General features: G+C 31.6%; 1 protein-coding gene across 1 annotated transcript; it reads right to left on the bottom strand.

Annotated features, from left to right (window-relative positions):
* Window positions 1–8,480: 8,480 nt before the first annotated feature.
* Window positions 8,481–11,627, bottom strand: LOC118191454 (uncharacterized). Its single transcript, XM_035362254.2, has one exon. The coding sequence runs from the start codon at window positions 11,411–11,413 to the stop codon at window positions 10,040–10,042; it is 1,374 nt and encodes a 457-aa protein (XP_035218145.2). The 5' UTR covers window positions 11,414–11,627; the 3' UTR covers window positions 8,481–10,039.
* Between the last annotated feature and the right edge of the window lie 1,581 nt (window positions 11,628–13,208).

The raw sequence follows: 13,208 nt of genomic DNA on the forward strand, positions 1-13,208 counted from the left end.
CGTGATCATCAATATGCACCCTAAGAAGTTTTGTCCTAAATTCTCATAAAGTCCCTCCCATTACTCTGCCTTCTACAGTAACCTAAACATCAGCAAAACGTTGTTGGGATCTGTAGCCGCCGGTGATCGCCTCCACAAGTCGCCAAGAGCCATTTTATCAAAAACTGCCACATTTTGAAGAAATACAAACAGTAATTTTTCTAACGTTCTATGGAAAAATATGAAATTGAACTAACCTGACAAAGACACGTTCCAGGGCCCAGAATCCATTGATCTCGACAAGAATTAATTATCCATTTTCTTCAGTTTTTGGGAAACGATACATCCTAAAGTTATTCTTAGAATAATTGAAACAGTTTGGTACGGCACATCCACCCATATTTCTCAAAATTAGGTCAGAATTGATAAACAAATATGTCAAAAAAACAATGCTGATCCAATGACGGACAGCAACAAGTGTGCTTCATTGGCTAAAAAATGGACAATCCATATAAATATTGCTGAATTGTTGCTAATAGATGCAACATTATCGACTCCTGATACAAAATGGATGACGTGGCAGCTCCTCTTTATACGAACTTTGCATCCAGATAGCAAACAGTTTGTAACGTCATTAAACTCCTAACCTTCAGGAGGAAGGCTTTCGTTTAAGGAGGTATTGGTTCTTCTAGGGCACATTAAAAATTGTATCTTTGTATAAAAACTGATAGCATATAATTATTTTCAGAAATTTTGTTTTAATGTGAAGGGTAATTTATTAAATAAAACAAGATAAAATTTCTTAAACGTAAATATGTTGATATTTTTATATGACGCAGGAAATTTCGTGCATTATTTTTTAAAACACAGATATTTGCTGCTGTAATATAACTTCTGCGATAAATTAGCCTTGATTATCTATTACCCCCAAAAACTTCTGTTTTGAAATGTGCAGTTGAGGCATTTGAACCTACTCTTCTAAGGATACATAATCTTAAAAATCCAGGATCCTTAAGGATATTGATATTTGATCTTAAAAGCTAATTCTGTGTACTAAAATAAAGCTTATACAATAATCACATTCATTTCTAAATGATGTATAAAATTAAAAATGTAACATAATATTAAAATATAATGCAATAATAAAAATGCTTTTAACTTGATGAAATTAATAAAAATATCCTTTCATGCAATTTTTGTATCAAATATGGAAATTATTATAACATTTCATCCAAGACTACACAAACAATTATTTGAGAAAATCACTGTTTACATTACAATTTACACATGTAAAATAAATTATTAATGAAATAAAAAAATAAATAAAAACTGCAAGGTTGTTTGTATGATAAAGGTAATAATAGTTCTTAGAGTCTGCATGATTAAATTAGAGATTAATTTTATCCTGATCAGTTTAACAAGACCGAAGTAACTGAATTATAGATTATTCTTGCTTGAATGTGAACAATTTTGTTTATAGTCAGATCCCAACAAAAGGGACAAAGTATTTTATGAATCAAGTAAAAAAGCATATTATTTAAGAAGACATGTTATTCATTCTCCTAGTAAAAAAAAAAAAAAAAAAATTGTGAAAATGTAATTAATGAGGAAGATAATACAGAATTACAGTGTCTAATTATAAGACCATCACTAAAATTGCTTTAACAGTGACCTTTCAAACTTGAAACTATCTGCCAGTTCTTAGACATCAGTATTTTCTCAAATTTCACTTTATGTTATTAGTGCAATTGTATGCTCCATTTTTAATAAAATATTTAATTTTAAAAGAAATTTGTGTTTATGGTTTCTGGGCAGATTTACGAGATTAAGTTAAAACAAAAATGTAGGCTCACTTTTAATCCTAACTAAAGAACCAAAAATTAAAATATTAAAAATATTATTTTCCATTTATAAACATGTGAAGTGAGATTCATAAACTTAATTTTTTAAAAATTTTAACAAGGTCTAACATTTGTGATGAAATGAACAATTCTAAATGATTCCCTTTGCAGATTTATCTAGACTTTTAACGATAAAATGTAAGCTATTGTAGTAAATTAGTTTACTACATTGGTTAATATATAATTGCAATAAACAGACAGTAAAGAAACTTCATAGAAGTAATTTACAATAAAATTTTTAAAAAAGTTTAATTTATTTGTAAATTACTCACACAAAGATCTTTCTTAGTTAAAGCTTATGCATTATTTATGGAATAAAACTGAATTTTAAGATGAAAATTTTACCAAACTAAACCTACCAAAACATTTCTTGTGCAAAATCTCTAATTTAAATAAAGGGAAATTCAGTGGGATCTGTTCGAAACTTTCTCCTAAACTACCTTCACATTTTAAATGCATTTTCAGACTTCTAGTAGCAGTGAAGAATAAATTTTTATTTAGAACTCAGTTATTTCAAATCAGCTAAATTAAGTGAATTATTGGTTAAAAATTGATACTTAGGTATGACCTCAGTAAAAGTTAACAAAATGTTTCAGCAAAAACAGTTCTTTGGTTTTAGCAAGCAATACCACCATTTTCATAAGATGCTCCTTTTGCTGTATTTGAATGGCTTTTTTTTGTCTTAAACACAGTTTTAAAATATGCTCTTATGGGACTAGCCTGCAGTGGAAAAAAGTGCTCCGAAATTTCTGCAGCAAATTAGTATTTTGCCACAAACTCGTTTAAAGGCAATACAGTCAAAAGTCGTTAAGCCGGACTCGTCGGGACTTCGGCGATTCCGGATTATAGTTCATCAGTTTAAATCTGGTAAGATGGCATGCAGAAATTATAAAATTAAAAATATGAAACCGTAATTTATGATATAAAGAGCAATATGATCTAAAGGGTGTCAAAATTTACAAAAAAAAAAAAAAAAAAAACTTAATATTTATTTCTTTACTTTATTAAACATTTCTTTCAATGTAAGTTGTTTAAGTTGCTTCGTTTTTTATGTGATAATACTTTAATTCTATAAACAGACAGAATTTCTTGTTCAGTTACAAAGTTCCGCTGTTCAAGTCCTATAATTGCTGTGTCAAGAATACCGACTAATTTGTCAATCGAAATTTTTTCGTTTTTAATAACCTTTGTGTAACTTTCTTCGCTATTGGAAGTGAATTATAGCGAGGAATTTGATTTAAATCATATCAAAGATGGAGTACATAGAGATGAAATACTACATTTAGTAAGGAATTATAAGCCAAATAAAATAAAAACATCTGCCCTGAAGGTAAGGATAGTGCTGACAGATCAACTTCCAATTCATTATGCGCCACGGCGTTCCCCTCCCCCCCAGAGCAGCGTGAAATTCATAAACAGATTTCGGAATGGTTAGATAAACAAAGGCTATGCCTTTATCCATTTTTTGCAGCAATTCCACTTTTTGTTTAAGGGACTTCGAAACATACTTTCGCTTTGTAGATCCTTTACATATTAGTAAATATATATCAGAAATTCTATTTGACATAATCGAAAGTTCAAACTTACTTTTATAAAATTGCTCTAACAGTCTGCAAAAAATAATAAGCCGGATCCAATTTGAAGATTAAGGAACAACGCAATCTGCAACATTAACTGAATTAGATAATTTTAGCTTAGCTTATACCATCCGTTATACATTAAACACGCATTCGTAAACGTATTTTGCGCATGCACACACGCATATTCGCAGCCGTAAAGGTCTTATGCGCATGCATCAAAAGTTTGTAGCTTTGAGGTCCGAATTAATGACTTTTGACTGTAGTTGCTTTGAATGCTTGATTGTTAAAAATGATTGTCATGAATTTTCCTCTACAACAAAAGAAAAACTCACTTGGAAGTAAGCTTGTTGAATAACTTTTAGGAGAAATTCCTAAACAGAAAAAAGTATATAGTATGTAATAAAATTGTTTTGCAATTATAAGGCAGCATTAATTTTCTTCTCTAAAAAACCATAAATTGAGTAATAGTGCATTAATACACAAGTACTGAAAAACTGAGTTACTGGTTGTTTAAGTGCATATATATTTTTTCAGACACATTATATATAGACTAGAAGAGAAACACGCTAATGTGACAATCAAAATCGTAAAAAACAACCTTATATTTAGCGTAGGTATAATGAAACACTCAATCGATTTCGAGGGCAGCTAAAGGTCCCTCCTCATCAGGAGAAAGAAATACATAGAAAGAAGAAAATAGGAATCACAGAAACACGTGGTGCTTATCAGCACTGCACGTGGTTATAACTAGATTTTTAATCAGAGTTGCACTGGCCGCCTACTTTTACTGAGCCAGGCTGTCTGATCAAGCATAAAGAAATATTAGTGAAGTTAAAATAGGGAGCGAGGGGCAAATGCACATTACGCTCAAAATCTGAACTTCAAATAATGGAAAGCAACCACTGAACGGATTTTTATACCCTCTGGTAGTACCAAGTGCGAGGAGGTAACGCCATCTATCGGCAAAAATAATTGAATTAAGATAGTAGAATTTTAAAGGCATTAGGAAGGACTGGATTGGACTTCAAATCATTAACTAAACTTTCTAAATCTTTGTGAATGTGAAAAGCCTCAAGAAAATCCAATTCGCCTATGGAAGAAGCCTTTTGGATGATTTTTGCAGACCCAATATCAAAATTATGGTTAAAAGTCCAGCTATGATACGCTATTGAAGACTTGTTAATTTCCCCTTTTTTGACATAAGATTCATGTTCCTTGATACGAAACTTCAACGCTCTTTTTGTTTGGCCAATATATCTTAAACCACACTGACATGATATACTATAAATTCCCCAAGAATTAGATTTATTATAATTAATTATAATAAATTATCTTTTAATAATAGAACCAAGAATTAGATTTATTTATAACAGAATGCTGCGCTTAGATTTCTTCGCTGCATAGATTATGCAATTCTCTGATGTTTTCTTGAGTTAAAATAGATCGCTGTGTACATGGAATCTTGCCAAATATTTTTGGTTAGAAACTTTACGTTTTTGCTATCTAAATTTTTTGTTTCGGATATCTGGCATAAATTGTGTGTTAAAAACGTTGTTTTTGCAGACATTTTAGGCTTAAAGTTCAAAATGCAAACAAAAAATTTAGATAGTAATATGGCGCCGTGGATTTTCTCGCCAAAAATGTTTAGCGAGACATTTGTCACCAACTGAGGGCATATACAAGAGTTGTTCCAAAAACTTCACATGGTAGAAGAAAAATTAACTAATGTTTTAAAATTTGCATACCTATTTAACAGCTCAAAAATTGAAGTGAACAGAAATTGTGTTACAAATTGTTCCCCAGTGCAGACTATATAATTGGAACTCTACATAATTTTCTTATATTTTGAATAATTTAGTAATGTCTGTCTCTTCCTGTCTCAGATTCCATCAAGTCAGCAGATATTAAAATAAATTTTGGTGTTTTCAATTTATCTGTACCTGGACAAAAGATAATTAATTGGTGAAATCCATGGCTATTTTTGTGCCTCACAGGTATTGTTCTGTTCGTAAATAATAATAAAAAAGCATTTTATACAAACAACATATTTTTGAGTAAAGTTAAAAAAGGAAAAATGCTAGTTACATATAAAGCAGGTATTCAGTGAAATGCCATCATGCACTCAACTAGTCTCATGACATTTTATGCAAAAAAACCTCTCAAATCTATCTTAGTCTAACATTCAAAAAGGATTATACATAAACATTCTGAGCCTATGCAACATTTGAATGTTTGGTTGGGTTTTTCACAAAGTCAGCTCCACGTGAGGAAGGATTAACTCACCATCATCTGTTCCTATACATGTTGCTAACTACTGGCAGTCGGTTTAAAAAAATTTCAATTTTTATGTGATTCTCTCTCTGAAGTCAGTAAGCATAAGCTCTGAAGTCATTTTATATGAATGTGCTTATCAGCTGTCAACATCAGAACTATATGGATTCAATCGTTTGTCTTCCATGCTTTGGGAGACGATATATTTTCTATAGATACAAAAGTAATAACAAAAGGCAGATCTACTCCACGTTCTTATTTGTAAATGCATTAAATATTACCCAATTATTCAGAAGTAGAATATTATATAATTTCAAAATGGTTAATGATATGGAACCTAAGAACTAATCAGTTTTGCTGGCATTGTGCTCTTTTTCAGATAAAATTATTTTAATTATTTATTTATTTGTTAAGGTATGATCACTTCTCTTTTTTATCCAATTTTCAGCAATTCAGAGCCTACAAGCCATTATTGTATATATCAGTCTTAAAATTTATCATTAATCTTGGTATTCAAAGCACAATAAACCTTGTTGTTATGACTACTCCTGAAAATGATCTGTATTTTTGAGTAAACACACTAGTATTGGATTTTACCTTTCTAAAATTATCTCTACCGCAGTTTGTGCACAGTCATCCTAGGATTGTAATTTCCTTCATATCAAATCAGCTTTGATAAAAAGGCATGGCCTGCCATCGATGTACATGTTTACACATGTACCTTGGCGGTTGATCTTTACATTATGGTAACTGGTAGTTTGGCGATATTTTGGAGGCGATAAAGGTTACTACCTGGGACTGGTAATAATGTGAGCAGTACTCAGTTCCGATTACGCATTATTTTGCGTGAGGGAAATGAGAGATCATGGGATATGTCATGTGATATTAATGGACGAATTACGGTTCTTTAATCGGAAAAGGGGGGAAATCGGGAAAAAATGTGGAAATTTTGTATTTAGCTTTATTCTGTGTTGTGTGAAACAGTGTTGTTTAATTTTTGGATCCCATGGCCCTAACTAAAGTGAATTCGAAATGGGTATTTAGGCATTGTGATAAAGAGAAGTTTGCTTTTTATTTAGCGGAGGAAGTATGGAGGAAATATTCGCAGAAAAAATCTTTCAATAATTTTATTGAATGAATTAGAAAAGTGTATCTGCCACGTAATCAAGATTCTGAAGAAGATTAGGTAAGTTAGTATTTTTAATTATTTGAGGATATTATTTTTATGCATTGTTCTAAATGTAAGGTGGAAAGGAATTTGGTATTATTGGGAAAATTGTTATTAGCAATAATTTAGTTTAAAGTAATTAGGATTGTAAGGTAATTTTTATTAATTTAATGTATGTGCTCATTTATATTTTAAGTAGTGTTTTTGAATTTAATTATATTTTAATGAAATGATAGTTATTTTGTGAATTTTATGTTTGTAGGAATTTGGTATACGTTTTAGTTGAAGTAAACGTGCATGGAAATAATTTAAATATCTGACACTAAGTATTTGTAATGGTTGCGGTATGAATTCGTTGGTGACATTTATAATATAATAGATGATTTAGAGGTAAAAGTTTTTGGATATTTTATTTATTTTATATGTGGAAATGTTCATATTTGGAAAGGGTAAATACTTTTTCGCGATCAGGTAATTTCATATATGTTCTTTTTACCGGGTTTAAAGATTGAGAAAATTGTCATGTATTTTCGTGAAATTTTTCTAATTTATGAGAAAAAAGCAGTGTACATGGATATAGTGAAGAGTGTGCGCAATGCCATTTTTGTGCAATTCTGGGATGTTTTTTTAAGTAAACATAAGTCGACGTGTACATGGTTTAGTGATATTTTAATTAAATGATAGTTATTTTGTGAATTTTATGTTTGTAGGAATTGTAGTGAAAATAAAAAAATTGTTAGTGAGGTCTGGATTTTAAATAATTTTGGATACTGGACGTCTGGATCTCAGACTTAGTACTGTATCAGCTACTTAATACTGTTTTGATACACTGGTATTCTTCTCTTAACATGACTAGATTCAGAAATGTATGTGTTCATGTATGCATGTATATAAGTATGTCCATATGTATGTGTATGTAAACAAACACAAATACACATACGTTTAAGTTGAAATAAACGTGCATGGAAATAATTTAAATATTTGATACTAAGTATTTGTAATGCTTGCGGTATGAATTTGTTGGTGATGTGTATAATGTAATAAATGATTTAGAGGTAAAAGTTTTTGGATATTTTATTTATTTTATATGTGGAAATGTTCATATTTGTAAAGGGTAAATACTTTTTCGCGATCAGGTAATTTCATATATGTTCTTTTTACCGGGTTTAAAGATTGAGAAAATTGTCATGTATTTTCGTGAAATTTTCTAATTTATGAGAAAAAAGCAGTGTACATGGATATAGTGAAGAGTGTGCGCAATGCCATTTTTGTGCAATTCTGGGATGTTTTTTTAAGTAAAAATAAGTCGTCGTGTACATGGTTTATGTGTATGTGTTATTTTGAAAAACGCATAAGGAGTATGGTATTGTGCACTTTTTCCCAATTTTGCAGTGAATATTTGTCATGATTAAGCAGTTTTGTTTGATAAAATTTCTAGCATAAGTGTAATTCGGCTAGTAGATTGTTGGAAGAAGTGTTCAGTAGATAAAAAGAAAAGAAACATGTCTTATTGTCACATATATAATCGAAAATATGTCAAAAACTCACCAGTTCTACGGAATGTTGAAATAAGGGTTGCAGCTAATCAGATAGCACCTTCATTTAAAAAAAAATATATATATACATAAATTGCTGTTTGGATCAGAGAAAATATGGGTATTTCAGAGTGAAGAAATAAGTAACATATACTCAAATTGCACATACAGTACAAAATCCGAGATCCGGACTTCCGCGATTCTGAATATTAGATCATTAGTTTGAATTTAGTAAGATGGCATGTAGAAATTCTAAAATTAAAAATATGAAATTGTGATTTATGAAATAATGAAGCGTTTATGATCTAAAGGCTATCAAAATTTACAAAGAAAAACAAAATATTTATTTGTTTACTTAAGCATTTCTTTCAATGTAAGTTGGTTAAATTGCTCCATTTTTTGTGCTAATACTTTCTCTTTAATTCTGTAGACAGACATAATCTCTTATTCAATTATATTGTAGAAGTCCTGTAACTGCTGTGTCGAAAATTCTGACTAACTTGTAAATCAAAATTTTTTCGTTTTCAGTAACCTCTCTTTGTCACTTTCTTCACTATCGGTAGCGGTATTTTCTGGATCTAGAACAGTACTACAGATTTCGCCATCTGTTAATTGACGGATGATTATCCAAAAAACTTTAAAATTCACAATTATCATCAGAAAATTTAGCAATCATTCACTAGCTATTTGGCTATGTATCATGAGACTGGCACCGAGGGAATCAAATGTGCATGTGTAAAGCATATCCCCCCCCCAAAAAAAAATAAAAAAACTGTTGGCGAGGTCTGGATTTTAGATCATTTTGGATACTGGACGTCTGGATCTCGGACTTTGTACTGTATCAGCTACTTAATACTGTTTTGATACACTGGTATTCTTCTCTTAACACGACTAGATTCAGAAATGTACGTGTTCATGTATGCATGTATATAAGTATGTCCATATGTATGTGTATGTAAACAAACACAAATACACACGTGCATGCATGCATACATACATTTTTGAATCTGGTCCTTATAACAAAAAAGTATTGATGCACCAATATATTCATTATTTCTTTATAATCCAAGTGCCAAAATAAAGAAAATATAAAAAATTATAGCTTTTGGCAACTATTTTTTTCAAATTAATATAGCATAAGTATTTGGTAATATATAATATATCTGTAAAACACAACAGCATATATATTTTTATATGATGATTAAATTTTATTCATCTAGATACATGAAGCCCACATGAACAAAATATACATTATGTGCATTTCAAAAACAAGATGTCTGTCTTAAACAAGGACTGAATTCTAAACCTCTACCAAGCTGCTTGCTTGCTTTTAAAATTTTAGATTCATTACTACTATGATACTCTTCTGTTATTGGGACCAAATTCAGAAATGTATGCATGAATTTATTTATCTATGAATGTGTTCATATATGCATGCATATATGTATTCGTGTACCGGATCCGATAAACAGAAGAGTGCCACTATCATTAATTAAATTCTTAAAAAATGCATAAGAACACTTTAAATTTTCACATTCTAAGAAATTCATTATTCTTATAAAAGTGTAAACATAACATTCACTAGTGCTTTAAATTTTTATTTTATCATATGCAAGACTTTTCGAGTGAATGAGTGTTCATATGCCTTTTTAGAGAAGGTTTTCGTGCAAATTTCCTGCTGCATATGTTACACATATGAGGTTTCTCACCACTGTGAACAAGCATATGGAGTTTTAAACTCTGCTTTACCCTAAATGACTGTTCACAAATGTTACACACATGAGGCTTTTCACCCGTATGGATGCGCATATGTGCTTCCAATATACGTTTCCTCAAAAATGATTTACTACACACATCACATTGATAAGGTTTATAACCTGTATGTATATACATATGTTCTTTTAAGTTACTATTAAAAGCAAATGACTTCTCACATATTTGGCAAACATAGGGTTTCTCTCCAGTGTGGGTACGCATATGTTTTCTTAGAGCATTCCGTGTGATAAATGGTCTATGGCAAATATCACATGTATAAGGTCTCTCTCCAGTGTGAATACGCATGTGTTCTTGGCAAAGTCGAAGTCTTCTAAACGATTTCTGACAAACATCACATGTATAAGGTTTCTCACCAGTGTGAATTTGCATGTGTTCTTGGTAAGATTGAACTCTTCCATATGATTTCTGACATACATCACATGTATAAGGCTTTTCACCAGTGTGAACACGCAAATGTTCCTTAAAAGAACATTCCTGTATATAAGATTTTTTACACACAGGACATGAAAAACTCCTCTCTTTTGTGTGTGTTTGCATATGAATCTTCAAGTTTTTTTGATTACACAATTTGCCACATATATCACATACGTATATCTTTTTATTCGCATGAGTAAGCTTATGCTGCTGTAATTTCTTATCAAGTGCAAATGCTTTGTTACATATATCACAAATGTAATTTTTTTCATTCATATGAATATACATATGTTCCTTTAAATAATATTTTTGTGTTAATACCTTATTACATATGGGACACACATGAGCTGAAATTTCACCTGCATGTGAATGTACATGTTGTCTAAATCTTCTAGCTCTCACAAATGACTGATTACATAAGTCACAGACATAAGGTTTTATCCCTGTATGAAAATACATATGCTCCTTTAAACTAGTCTTCTGTAAAAAAGACTTATCACAATTCTCACACTGAATTCTCTCTCCGTTATGAAGACGCATATGCCTTTGCAATCTATGATTCTTTAGAAATGATGAGTTACATATTTGACACGTAAAAGGTTTTACCATTGTGTGGGTAGGTATATGCCTTTTCAAGTTTTCTTCTTTTTCAAATTTTCTGCCACACATATCACATACATAACGTTTCTCCATTTTGTGCATCATCGTTCGCAAACGTAAGGCATAACTTTCTTGAAATGACTTACAAGTTTCACAACTACAAGTTATTTTGTTATGAAGATTATTCATACTTTCAATTTTCTTCAAATCACAGCATGAAGTGTCTGGTATGCAAATATAGGAAAATAACACTTCTTTGACTCCAATAGAACCAATATTTTATTCTTTACAAAGTTATAGATTCTTATTCATAAAACTTATTTACATTTTACATGCACGTTGAATCGCGTAACAGAAAAGCGAACTTTGCTTACTTCGTTCTTCGCGGAGATTAGAAAGTGTTGCCATTCCACTTTAACTAAATTTAATTAGAAACTTGAAGGAACTGAAGCGACACTACACACTCCCTTCCTAGAGACAGCGATTATGGAAGATAGTCTTTAAAGTGACTGGGGAAATTCACATGTCTGCCAGTTCTAGTAGTCTTGGTTTCATGATGAGTTTCTGAATTTTCTTCAGTGTTCTTGAGTGCAGGTGTTTCCCCAAATTCCGCTTTCTTGGAATGGGAGTTTTGAAAAGGAATATCAGAATCTTGCACTAGGAAACATGGCTTTAGTCTGTCTATTGAAACTCTTTTAACTTTTCCTTAGATTTCAGTATCGAAGTACTTATCCTTTCTTGCTCTTACAGGATACGGTCCAAGATAGACAGGCTGTAGCGACGAATTATTAATGTTGTTGTATAGGAATACGTGAGAACAGTTGGAAAGATGTTTAGAAACAAAGACTGTTCTATTTCCATGGGTGGTGGTAGAACTTGGCTTCAGATCTCTTATTATTTTCTGAAGGTTTTGAGAAAATTCAGACTGTTTCATATGAGATACTGTTGAAAAGAATTCACCAGGTAATGCTAAAGGGGTTCCATATACAAGTTCTGCGGATGAGCAACCTAAGTCTTCCTTGATATCAGATCGTATGCCTAAAAGAACGAAAGGCAATGCTTCCAGCCATGATTTTGATTCGAGTAGATGGCATTTGAGACTTGCTTTTAAAGTTCGGTGTTGTCTTTCGATCAGGACATTTGCCTGTGGATGGTACGCGGTTGTAGTGTTTGTATGAAAACTAAGATATTTTCCTAAAGCTTGAAAAAGTTGGCTATCAAATTTCTGACCTTGGTCAGATGTTATGCGATTCGGAATTCCAAAGCGTGAAAACCAAGTATAAATCAAAGTTTTAGCAATAGATTCTGCTGATTGATCTTCTAACGGTACCGCTTCGATCCATCGTGTATAACGATCGATGATGGTTAGAAGATATTTGAAACCTTTGCAAGGAGGTAGCGGACCCACCAGATCTATGTTTAAATGCTGGAATCTGTGTGGAGGTACTTTGATTTCTCCCAAAGATGGCTGTGTATGTCTGTGAACTTTAGATCTTTGACAAGATAAACATGCTCTAGCCCATAGTTGGCAGTCTTTATTCATATTGGGTCATATGAAAAGTCGTGTTATCAATTTTATCGTGGATCTTATTCCAGGATGAGATAAATTATGGATTGAAGAAAATATTTTCTGCCGGAACTTTGCAGGGATGTATGGTCAATTGTAATTTGTAGAAGTATCATAGTAAATTTTCTTGTCGCTGTCCGGTATAAGGATCTGTAGGATTTTTAAGTTTGGGTTGTTTTTAAATATCTCCAAGTCTTCATCTTCTTGACAGTTTGCTATAGTTTGTAAGTCTATTGCAGATGGTACAGAAATGGTGTCTATGCGAGAGAGAGCGTCAGCGACGGTATTTTCATGCCCTTGTATTAATCGGATATCGGTTGAGAACTGGCCAATACATGACAGTTGCCTAGCTTGTCTTGGCGAAGTTTTTTCCAAATTTTGTTGGAAGGCAAATGTTAGTGGTTTGTGATCCGTATT

Source organism: Stegodyphus dumicola, chromosome 11 (assembly GCF_044657685.1).
Source record: "Stegodyphus dumicola isolate Sdum_Otavi_A_Nest chromosome 11, ASM4465768v1".
Taxonomy (NCBI): domain Eukaryota; kingdom Metazoa; phylum Arthropoda; class Arachnida; order Araneae; family Eresidae; genus Stegodyphus; species Stegodyphus dumicola.

Bases quoted from the DNA above. Each gene is read 5' to 3' on its own strand.
- LOC118191454 (XM_035362254.2), bottom strand. From the start codon at position 11,413: ATGAATAATCTTCATAACAAAATAACTTGTAGTTGTGAAACTTGTAAG.